The 12,840-nt window shown below is 24.2% G+C and overlaps 1 protein-coding gene across 1 annotated transcript; it reads right to left on the bottom strand.

Annotated features, from left to right (window-relative positions):
* Positions 1-5,009: 5,009 nt before the first annotated feature.
* Positions 5,010-5,425, bottom strand: LOC135924507 (uncharacterized). The gene is made up of 2 exons (XM_065459564.1): positions 5,394-5,425; positions 5,010-5,310 (listed from the first exon to the last, which is right to left on the bottom strand). The coding sequence occupies exons 1-2, from the start codon at positions 5,423-5,425 to the stop codon at positions 5,010-5,012; spliced, it is 333 nt and encodes a 110-aa protein (XP_065315636.1).
* Between the last annotated feature and the right edge of the window lie 7,415 nt (positions 5,426-12,840).

Here is a 12,840-nt window from a genome sequence, read left to right as displayed (position 1 = left end):
GGAATGATTCCCGTTTTTAAGGGAGTAAGGTTTGAGTTAATGATAAAGAAATCTTTTAAGAATTTTAAAAAGTATCAAAAAAGCAAATAAGCTAAAATGGCGTCCTATATGCCCCCTAATAGTTTTGAAGCTAGAGAATTATAAAAACATAAAATTTAGCTATAAAAATAATTGAATATATGGGAACTTACACCGACTTAACAATAACGGGATTTAACTATACAGACTCACACTGACTGAAATCATGACTATAACATTATTTTGAAACAAATTATTTAGGTTGATGAAAATGATATATAAGAGGGCAAAAGGGAAAGGTCAAATTAATAGATAATTGCCATTTTTGGGATAGTAAATGACAAGTTTTTAGGCTTTATAGGCTGTATTTTTTTATTTTATTAAATCACTACAATATTTATTTCACAATATAATTATAATTACGTCAAAATTCTGTAGATACATTGATTATGGGTATATTATTTAATATAAAATAGAATTTTAATAATATCATTGCATGCATTATTATATCTTTCATTGAATTGTGATAATATAATTTTAATTAATGGCAATCATTATCAGAAGTAGTGTTGTTAATCGGCTTAGCCGAGTCGGCTCGAACGCAGCTCACCCAAATTTTGGGTCGTTTTTTTCGACTCTAACTCAAAGTTTTGGTTGTTTTTTACGACTTCGACCCGAGTTCAAGCCGAAAAAAACGACTTCGACCCAAAATATGGGTCGTTTTTTTCGACTCCGACCCAAGTCCAAGCCGAAAAAAACGACCTCGACCCAAAATATGGGTCGTTTTTTACGACTCCGACTCAAAATTAGGGTTGTATTTTTCGACTCAAACTTGAAATTTGGGTCGTATTTTTCGACTCAAACTTGAAGTTTGGGTCATATTTTTCTACTCAAACTTGAAGTTTGGGTCGTATTTTTCGATTCAAACTTGAAGTTTGGGTCGTATTTTTTGACTCATACTTGAAGTTTAGATCGTATTTTTTGACTCAAACTTGAAGTTTAGATCGTATTTTTCGACTCCAACTCAAAGTTTGGGTCGTTTTTCTGACTCAGACTCAAACATCGGGTCGTTTTATAAAATATGGATCTTTTTTTTTAAAGATGACTTAAAGTTAGGGTTGCTTTTTTTCACCCTTAACCCAATATCTAGATCATTTTTTTTGACCAAAAGTCAAATAACATTTAGTATATATTAATATTATAGGTGGGAAAGTTACTTAAAGCTTCTTTAAATTATAATGCTCTGGATTAACTATTCATCATAGTTATTTTTTAAAATTTTTAAGTGAAGATGCACCATAGAAAAGAGCCATTTGTTATGATGGTTATTTTTGAACTTTTTAAATGAAATAGATGAAAATATATATTGTAGACATGTTAAATCAAAATTTCAGTGAAGATGTACCATATATAGGTGACAATTGTCATAATCGCCATTTTTGAACTTTTTTGAGTTTTTTTAAAGCAAATTGCTAAAAATATATATTCTAAACATGTTGAATTAAAAATTCAGTGAGGATGTATCATAGATAGGTGACAATTGTCATAATCGTTATTTTTGAACTTTTTTCAAATTTTTAAAGCAAATAGCTAAAAATATATATTCTAAACATGTTAAATTTAAAATTTGTGAGGATGTATCATAGATAGGTGACAATTGTCATATCGCTATTTTTGAACTTTTTCAAATTTTTTTAAAGGAAATAGCTAAAAATATATATTCTAAACATGTTAAATTAAAAATTCAGTGAGGATGTATCATAGACAATTGTCATAATCGTTATTTTTGAACTTTTTTCAATTTTTTTAAAGGAAATAGCTAAAAATATATATTCTAAACATGTTAAATTAAAAATTCAGTGAGGATGTATCATATATAGGTGACAATTGTCATAATCGCTATTTTTGAACTTTTTCAAATTTTTTTAAAGGAAATAGCTAAAAATATATATTCTAAACATGTTAAATTAAAAATTCAGTGAGGATGTATCATATATAGGTGACAATTGTCATAATCGCTATTTTTGAACTTTTTCAAATTTTTTTAAAGGAAATATCTAAAAATATATATTCTAAACATGTTAAATTAAAAATTCAGTGATGATGTATCATAGATAGGTGACAATTGTCATAATCGCTATTTTTGAACTTTTTCAAATTTTTTTAAAGGAAATAGCTAAAATTATATATTTTAAACATGTTAAATTAAAAATTCAGTGATGATGTATCATAGATAGGTGACAATTGTCATAATCGCTATTTTTGAATTTTTTCAAATTTTTTAAAGGAAATAGCTAAAAATATATATTCTAAACATGTTAAATTAAAAATTCAGTGATGATGTATCATAGATAGGTGACAATTGTCATAATCGCTATTTTTGAACTTTTTCAAATTTTTTTAAAGGAAATAGCTAAAATTATATATTTTAAACATGTTAAATTAAAAATTCAGTGATGATGTATCATAGATAGGTGACAATTGTCATAATCGCTATTTTTGAATTTTTTCAAATATTTTTAAAGGAAATAGCTAAAAATATATATTCTAAACATGTTAAATTAAAAATTCAGTGAGGATATGTCATATATAGGTGACAATTGTCATAATCGCTATTTTTGAACTTTTTCAAATTTTTTTAAAGGAAATATCTAAAAATATATATTCTAAACATGTTAAATTAAAAATTCAGTGAAGATATATCATAGATAGGTGACAATTGTCATAATCGCTATTTTTGAACTTTTTTAATTTTTTTTAAAGGAAATATCTGAAAATATATATACTAAACATGTTAAATTAAAAATTCAGTGATGATGTATCATAGATAGGTGACAATTGTCATAATCGCTATTTTTGAACTTTTTCAAATTTTTTTAAAGGAAATAGCTAAAATTATATATTCTAAACATGTTAAATTAAAAATTCAGTGAGGATGTATCATAGATAGGTGACAATTGTCATAATCGTTATTTTTGAACTTTTTTCAATTTTTTAAAGTAAATAGCTAAAAATATATATTCTAAACATATTAAATTAAAAATTCAGTGATGATGTATCATAGATAGGTGACAATTGTCATAATCCCTATTTTTGAACTTTTTCAAATTTTTTTAAAGGAAATAGCTAAAATTATATATTTTAAACATGTTAAATTAAAAATTCAGTGATGATGTATCATAGATAGGTGACAATTGTCATAATCGCTATTTTTGAATTTTTTCAAATATTTTTAAAGGAAATAGCTAAAAATATATATTCTAAACATGTTAAATTAAAAATTCAGTGAGGATGTATCATATATAGGTGACAATTGTCATAATCGCTATTTTTGAACTTTTTCAAATTTTTTTAAAGGAAATATCTAAAAATATATATTCTAAACATGTTAAATTAAAAATTCAGTGAAGATATATCATAGATAGGTGACAATTGTCATAATCGCTATTTTTGAACTTTTTCAAATTTTTTTAAAGGAAATAGCTAAAATTATATATTCTAAACATGTTAAATTAAAAATTCAGTGAGGATGTATCATAGATAGGTGACAATTGTCATAATCGTTATTTTTGAACTTTTTTCAATTTTTTAAAGTAAATAGCTAAAAATATATATTCTAAACATATTAAATTAAAAATTCAGTGATGATGTATCATAGATAGGTGACAATTGTCATAATCGCTATTTTTGAATTTTTTCAAATTTTTTTAAAGGAAATAGCTAAAAATATATATTCTAAACATGTTAAATTAAAAATTCAGTGAGGATGTATCATATAGGTGACAATTGTCATAATCGCTATTTTTGAACTTTTTTTAAAGGAAATAGCTAAAAATATATATTCTAAACATGTTAAATTAAAAATTTAAGAGGATGTATCATAGATAGGTGACAATTGTCATAATCGTTATTTTTAAACTTATTCCAATTTTTTTAAAGCAAATAACTAAAGATATATATCCTAAAAATGTTAAATTAAAATATCAGTGAGGATGTATCATAGATAAGGGACAAAAAATGTTATTATATATACGAGTAGTAAGGTACATAATAATTTTTGAGTGATAAAATGAGATGCTAATATATTTCTTGTAATTTTAATTTATAAAAAAATTCTTAAATATGTTATTGTCATAGACTGGGTCAGAAAATCAACTATCACATAAACTCATCTATGTTTTATTCATATTATATTTTTAAGTTTAAGGATATTAAAATATTTCCTCTTTGAAGTTTCTAGTTAGGATAAAATTTACTTGGCACATCTTACAATGATATTTATACCTTGTTTTTTTTTCGAGAATAAATTTTATGCGATATCTCATGAAGGAAATTACATATCATTGTACAGAGAAATAACTTTGTATATATTATCTGCACCAATATCTTTTATATCAATCTCTATCGATGACATTTTAAATTATATTGGAAACTAGATTGTGTAGATTTCTAAATATTAATTTAAAGGATTAAGATTTTAGAATTAATTATAAATATATCTTAATAATTTTTATATTGCATTTATTATTTAAAATCTCTCGTTTTAAGCCTATTTAGCAAGAAAAATATTGACTAATCCTGAAATTACGATAATAGATATCTATACCTTTATATAATCTATGAGAAAAATTGCTCTCATAATATTCTTCTTAATAAAATAGTGAATAATTAACGCCTGAAAAAAAGTATAGCGCTTTATAACATGGTTCAAAGTTAATCCCAGTATCAATTTTAATGTGTAATTTTTCTCAAGTGTTCAAAATTCTAAATCTTAATATCAAAAACTATTTTAGTTATCAATTTAAAGTCAAATAATATTAAAACACTAATATTCTACAGTATTCATAAAAAACAACAGCCTGAAACAAGAATACTAAGCTCAAAACATCTTAAATATTTGATACATTTATAGTTTAAATATTTTTATTTAAATTATATATATTTATTAATGTACAAAAAATTTAATTTAACAATATATATAGATATAAAAATTATGTATAAAATTTATTATTCATGATATTGATATCCCATGAATTTAAACATAAACACTGTTTAAGTGTTTCGGAGGCCATGCGATTTCTTTTCTTTGTTACGGTGTCCACCCCTCTTGAGAAGACACGCTCGCTCTCAACGGATGTACTTTGCTGCGACAAAAAATCTTTAGCCATCATGCAAAGGTACGGAAAACGCTCAGAATTACAGCTCCACCAATCCAACACTGTAGTCGTTGCTGAGACTACTGGATCAGCTAGGTATTCGGCGATCTCGTTCATTGGAACTAACGAGGCTTTCCTAAAAATATAAAATAAATTATTAAAATTAAATATATCAACTTTGAGAAAATTTAAAATAGTTATAGAATATTAAATATATACCTTCTCAGACTATTTAAGATAGTTATTGACATCATTTCACAATTATCGTCTTTTTCTGATATTTCTCACGATATATTACACCGGTATTTACCATATAAAGCAATCAATTTTTCATAATAACATTCTTTGTTCATCCATAAAGGTATGAATGTTTTCTTGATACGTGGATCAAGAAAACTACACACATATATTTCGAAATTGTCCATAATATTGATATATTTTTGGCATTTAGCCAACATAGATCTAGACGATTCTACTATAACATTATTATTACTGGTTTCAATACTTGTTACCAGTAATATTTGAATCGTATCTAAATATAGTGCATACATCCCTATTGTAGATGTATTCGTGCTTATCTCGCACGTTATTTTATAAAAAGGATATAAAAAATCCTCTATATCTTTTAACATTCTACTCTCATCTGTATTAATGTAAAAATTTTCATTGATACATCTTTTCCCCATTTTAACAATAGTTTCTAAATTCTATAAATCAAACAGTAAAAAAATTAAATATTAATATTAATACCTTATTAATTTTACTAAGCATGAGATACTTTGAATTCCACCTAGTTGACACATCTAATGGAATTTTGCAATTACAAATATCAACAAAATCCTGCATCAAGGAAGGACTTTTATGAATTTTTTTCACCAACATCTCAACTTTTTCTAAATCTGTTGAGATTGTTGGCAGTCCTTCTTGTACAATCAAATTAATAATGTGGGCAAGACATCTAATTGTGTTAAAATTTTGGTTATATGTCTCACGAATTAAAGGAATTATGAGCTTTCCCGCCGAAAGCATGTTCGATCCATTATCATGGGTAATGGATGATATTTTATCTATTATTTTGTACTCTGTCATTATTGATAATAATAATTCTTTAATATCTTCACCCGTGTGAGGGTGGGCAAATTCCGTAATTGATAATAAGGCATTAGTTATATTCCATTTATCATTTATATAATGGACCGTTATGGCGCAATAACTTATTAAATTATTGCTGGTCCATATGTCTGTTGTTATTGCCATCTTATTTTTATAATTATGGAAGGAATTCATAATATTTGTTTTAGCCTCGTTATATATATTGTTTAAATATTTCATAGCAGTTTGCCTGCACCAAACTTTGGAGGTTTTGTTTAAATATGTAAAGATGTCTTTAAAATTTTTACTATCATACGTTCTAAATGAAATATTTTCATTGATGATATATTTGAGTATTAATTTATTTAAATGAAAATTATCGTCTGTTGTAAGTTTTCTTGCCCTATAATAGAATCAGGCAAAGGTGGCGAATCATTGATTACTTCAGGATGTTTGGTTAAAAGATGTTTGCGCAAATTGGCTAAAATAAATTATATATATTATTAAATAAATTATATATATTATATATGTCGTATTTGGGATATGGAATCATGTGAGATTCGGAATCCCAACGTTGGGATTCAAGATCTTGAATCCCCACATTTTATTCGGGATCTTTTTGTTTAAATATTTTTATAAAAATATTTAAAAAATTTTCCGAATCCCCATGCATAAAAAATAAAATAATATAATTACCTTTTCTTCTCTTTTTTACGGCTGGCACCACATAATTAAAAGGCCAAAATAAGGGATTTAAAAAGGGAATTTAAAAAAAAGTAAATAGTATAAAATTAAGGCATATAATGAATGAAAAGGGATGAGGTTAAGACATTTTTGTTTTAGAAAATATTAAAAAATATATTTATAAAAAATCCGAATTATTGCAACAATTATTCAATGCAATATGGCATTTCATTGAACATTTAAGCAGGGATCCAAACATTTATAACGGTTCAGTATATAAAAAATTATAATGGTTTATTTTTCTGGATGTAATATTGAGTTAGCCGTTCTAAAATATCAAATATGAATAAGGAAAAATACTATGTATCTTTAGGTTGAGACAAATAAGGTCAGACTCATTTAGAGATTGTTAAAACTTAATTATTTATAACAACGAACAAATTTTAAGTTGAGATTATCAAAATGTTTTTTTTTAAAAAAAGCTAAGGACCAATATATATTTTTATTTTTTTTTTTACATATTTTTATATAGTTTTAATATTTTAGTGTTTTATCATATTTTTTTAAATTATAACAATATCAATATTATCAAAATAAAATTTTAAAAAATAAAACAAATAACAATGGCAATATTTAGAAGTTTTGGAAGCAGGAAAATTTATTTCCTTTTTTGAGAAAATTAGAGAGTAAAATTTTGTCAGCCCAGGCAAATTCGGTTTCTAGTGAAAGGCTATTTTTCTGTAGCCAATCGCCTATTAGAGGAAAGGCGTACACAATTGAAATAAAAAAAATAGACATTCTTCTTTTTCTAAGTAAAAATTTGGATTTATAATATGTATTTATTTTTTGTTATTATGGATTATGGAATTAATGAAATAAATAGAATAAATTCAATAAAGTGAAAAAATTATAGCATTAAAGTTTTGAAAAATTTAAAAACACCGTGAATTTTCGGGCGTGAAACAAAATATTGCCTTCGAGTATTTAATGATTTAAAGCATAAAAGTAATACAATATTAATTATCTCTAAAAAATAAAATTTTCTGGTGAAAATATAATTTAATTGTTTTTTTTTAAAAAAGATTCCGAATCCCCTTAAATATTTTTTTAAAAAAAATTTATTTTTGTTATAAATATCTGAACCAGGAGGTTCCAGCAACACAAATTTCTGTAGAAAGGGCTTTTTGTGTTATCGTCACTACGAACAAAAAGGAATCTATTTATACTTGAAAATATATAGCTTATATGTTCAAATAAATATTTAAAAATGAGTTATTTTGAATCTTATATATTTTTTTTATATATAATTCATAAATGCTTATAATAAAAATAAATTAAAAGATGGTGTTGCTTCAATAAAAAAAAATTTCTAACCGTAATGAACCTTTATAATTAGCTGAACCGAACGGAACCTTTATATAAATTCCTTCTCAAGCACCGTAACCAAAACATAACTATTATAATTTTTTATATACTGAACCGTAACCAAACTGAACCGTTATAAATAACGGTTCGGGTCCCTGCTTAAATGTTGCAATAATTCGGATTTTTTGTAAATATATTTTTTAAAACAAAAAAGCCTTAACCTCATCCCTTTTCATTCATTATATTTCTTAATTTTATACTATTTACTTTTTTTTAAAATTCTCTTATTAAATCCCTTATTTTGGTTTTTTAATTATATGGTGCCAGCCGCAAAAAAAGATCCCAAATAAAACGTGGGGATTCAAGATCTTGAATCCCCACGTTGGGATTCCGAATCCCACATGATTCCCCAATACGACATATATATTATTAAATAAATCAAAAGAAACTATATTCTAAACCCTGCCTCCTTTCGATTATTCAAACATTTGAATGTTGATGCATAATGCACTAACTAATAAAAATTTTAATACTGATATATTGCCTATCATTAATGTTAAGCCCGATTTGATCGATTTTTAAAAAGACCTGAATAATATTATGTAATCATGGAGATTTTATAGATGACAGATAGGTTTTTATTTTACCAAATCTCGAGGCTTACTTATTATTTTGCTAAAATCCTAATTTGGCCATTTTTAAGAAATCGAAAGGGGTCGGCCGAAAAGTGATTGATTTGACAATGACCCTACAAAGAAGTATTAAATAATACTAAGATACCTATTTTGTTGTTAATAAGCTAAGTTACAATCAGAAATTAATAAATAAAATATATCAGAGGGCTAGATCGTATTTTAATTTTTTTATATATACCGCCGGGCTGGGCCTAAAATTATTTATAAAAAAATATCCGAACAGGGCCGGCCATATATATCAAATTAAATATTTTAAATCGCTTTTATTAGCTAAAAATCTATTATAAATATAATATATTTTAAAAAAATCCGGGCCGGGCTAGCCGTATATTGTAAATTAAATATTTGTAATACCTATTATTAGCTATAAAAATCTATTATAAATAGAACTGTATTTATATTGATATAAAATTTATAAAAATATTATTTAAAAATATCCTAAATAAAAAAATATATGTATATTATTTTAAAAATAAAATAAATTAACCAATCACAAAAGAACAATAATATATCAAAAAAAAATAACATAAAAAACATTTAAAAAAATAACAAAAAAATTCAATATAAAAAGAAGTCCGAGTCAAAAAAACGACCCAAACTCTGGGTCGGGGTCGCGACGTTTGAACAACATAATAATGAGCCCCTCCAAAAAAATAGTAACCTAACTTAATATTCTAAATAATTAATATTAAGTATAAATTATTACCTTTTTTGAAAAATATAGCCAGGTTTATATATTGAATATATTTTCTATATTTTAATTAGATTTAAAATAATAAAGAATTAGAGTAAAAAATAAAAAGATAGGTAAATTTAGCACTTAAATAAGATAAAATAGGCCATTATGAAGTAATAATTAAATCTTTATAAGCAAATATCGCAAAATTGACAGAGCTGTACCGTCATAAAAATTAAAATTTTTTTAATTTAGTTTTTATTTTTTTATATATTGAAAATAAATAAGTTATTATCCACTTTTAGCTTAAAAATATTTAAAAACTGGAGGAAAACAAAACAATTCTAGACCAACATTAAAATCCTAAAAACCCCGAAATATTTTATGTTTTTTTAAATATTAAAAAACATTACTGCCATCATAAGGAATAATTTCTTTTTAAATTTGAAAATTTAATTTAATGTAACTATATAAAAACAAAAATTTATTAAACTTGTAGCGGTAGTGGAATATTTTTTCGCAATGATTGCATTTTTTGTGTGATTTATTTGGACTATAATTATAATTTGATTTAATATTGAAACTATTATTAATCGCAGAAGAATTTAAATCCTGTTCTATTAGTGAATCCGAAAAAGGTCCAACTAAAATTATAAATATATTAAAATAAAGGTTATAATTGCATAAAATCGAAATAATATCATAAAGGTTTATGGTTATTGATTTACTTGATTTTCTCTATCATCTTGAGTTGACCTTGCTGGCGTAGAACTTGAACTTTGTGACATCACACTAAGAAAAGTTTTATATAAAAATAATATTTAAGAAATGATTTAAATTGGACAACTTTTATTAATAAAATTTATGTTAATAATATTAAATTATAATTTTAAAAACAAAAAATGAATAAAATAAAAAAATTTAGATTTATACCCCTAAAAATAATAAAAAAAAATTTGGAAAGTTAAAAAAAATTTGGAAAGTTAAAAAAAATGATTATTAATCATATCCCTATCCCTAACAATGAAGAAAAGAAAAAATCTCAACAAATTTGCCGTCTAGCTGGCATCACTAAAAGTAAAATAAAATATCTTTTATAATTTTAGAATTTAAATAGTCACTTCACTTCCATATGGAATTTTCAAACTAATAAAACAATAAATTTTTTAAATAAGTATTTGCGATTCCGGATGCATTTTTTCAATTAAAATATGAATTTTTTTAAATATAATTTAATAATTTAGGCGAGCCATATTTTTCATAAATGTAGTGTTAAGTAGAGTTTTTTTAAGTCGTACTGTAATTCTGAGCGTTTTCCGTACCTTTGCATGATGGCTAAAGATTTTTTGTCGCAGCAAAGTACATCCGTTGAGAGCGAGCGTGTCTTCTCAAGAGGGGTGGACACCGTAACAAAGAAAAGAAATCGCATGGCCTCCGAAACACTTAAACAGTGTTTATGTTTAAATTCATGGGATATCAATATCATGAATAATAAATTTTATACATAATTTTTATATCTATATATATTGTTAAATTAAATTTTTTGTACATTAATAAATATATATAATTTAAATAAAAATATTTAAACTATAAATGCATCAAATATTTAAGATGTTTTGAGCTTAGTATTCTTGTTTCAGGCTGTTGTTTTCTATGAATACTGGAGAATATTAGTGTTTTAATATTATTTGACTTTAAATTGATAACTAAAATAGTTTTTGATATTAAGATTTAGAATTTTGAACACTTGAGAAAAATTACACATTAAAATTGATACTGGGATTAACTTTGAACCATGTTATAAAGCGCTATACTTTTTTTCAGGCGTTAATTATTCACTATTTTATTAAGAAGAATATTATGAGAGCAATTTTTCTCATAGATTATATAAAGATATAGATATCTATTATCGTAATTTCAGGATTAGTCAATATTTTTCTTGCTAAATAGGCTTAAAACGAGAGATTTTAAATAATAAATAATATAAAAATTATTAAGATATATTTATAATTAATTCTAAAATCTTAATCCTTTAAATTAATATTTAGAAATCTACACAATCTAGTTTCCAATATAATTTAAAATGTCATCGATAGAGATTGATATAAAAGATATTGGTGCAGATAATATATACAAAGTTATTTCTCTGTACAATGGTATGTATTTTCTTTCATGAGATATCGCATAAAATTTATTCTCGAAAAAAAAAACAAGGTATAAATATCATTGTATGATGTGCCAAGTAACTTTTATCCTAACTAGTAACTTCAAAGATTTAAGAATTTTATTATAAATTAAAATTACAAGAAATATATTAGCATCTCATTTTATCACTTAAAAATATTATGTACCTTACTACTCGTATATATAATAACCATTTTTTGTCCCTTATCTATGATACATCCTCACTGATGTTTTAATTTAACATGTTTAGGATATATATTTTTAGCTATTTCCTTTAAAATAATTGAAAAAAGTTCAAAAATAACGATTATGACAATTGTCACCTATCTATGATACATCCTCACTGAATTTTTAATTTAACATGTTTAGAATATATATTTTTAGCTATTTCCTTTAAAAAAATTTGAAAAAGTTCAAAAATAACGATTATGACAATTGTCACCTATCTATGATACATCCTCACTGAATTTTTAATTTAACATGTTTAGAATATATATTTTTAGCTATTTCCTTTAAAAAAATTTGAAAAAGTTCAAAAATAGCGATTATGACAATTGTCACCTATATATGATACTTCCTCACTGAATTTTTAATTTAACATGTTTAGAATATATATTTTTAGCTATTTCCTTTAAAAAAATTTGAAAAAATTCAAAAATAGCGATTATGACAATTGTCACCTATATATGATACATCATCACTGAATTTTTAATTTAACATGTTTAGAATATATATTTTTAGCTATTTCCTTTAAAAAAATTTGAAAAAATTCAAAAATAGCGATTATGACAATTGTCACCTATCTATGATACATCCTCACTGAATTTTTAATTTAACATGTTTAGAATATATATTTTTAGATATTTCCTTTAAAAAAATTTGAAAAAGTTCAAAAATAGCGATTATGACAATTGTCACCTATATATGATACATCCTCACAAATTTTAAATTTAACATGTTTAGAATATAT

This window comes from Gordionus sp. m RMFG-2023, chromosome 2 (assembly GCF_954871325.1).
Source record: "Gordionus sp. m RMFG-2023 chromosome 2, tfGorSpeb1-WG-v2, whole genome shotgun sequence".
NCBI lineage: Eukaryota > Metazoa > Nematomorpha > Gordioida > Chordodea > Parachordodidae > Gordionus > Gordionus sp. m RMFG-2023.
This window is presented reverse-complemented; position numbering and strand designations above follow the sequence as displayed.

Bases quoted from the DNA above. Each gene is read 5' to 3' on its own strand.
- LOC135924507 (XM_065459564.1), bottom strand. From the start codon at position 5,425: ATGTCAATAACTATCTTAAATAGTCTGAGAAG. The intron at 5,311-5,393 runs GTATATATTTAA...TTATATTTTTAG, and splicing joins ATCTTAAATAGTCTGAGAAG to GAAAGCCTCGTTAGTTCCAA.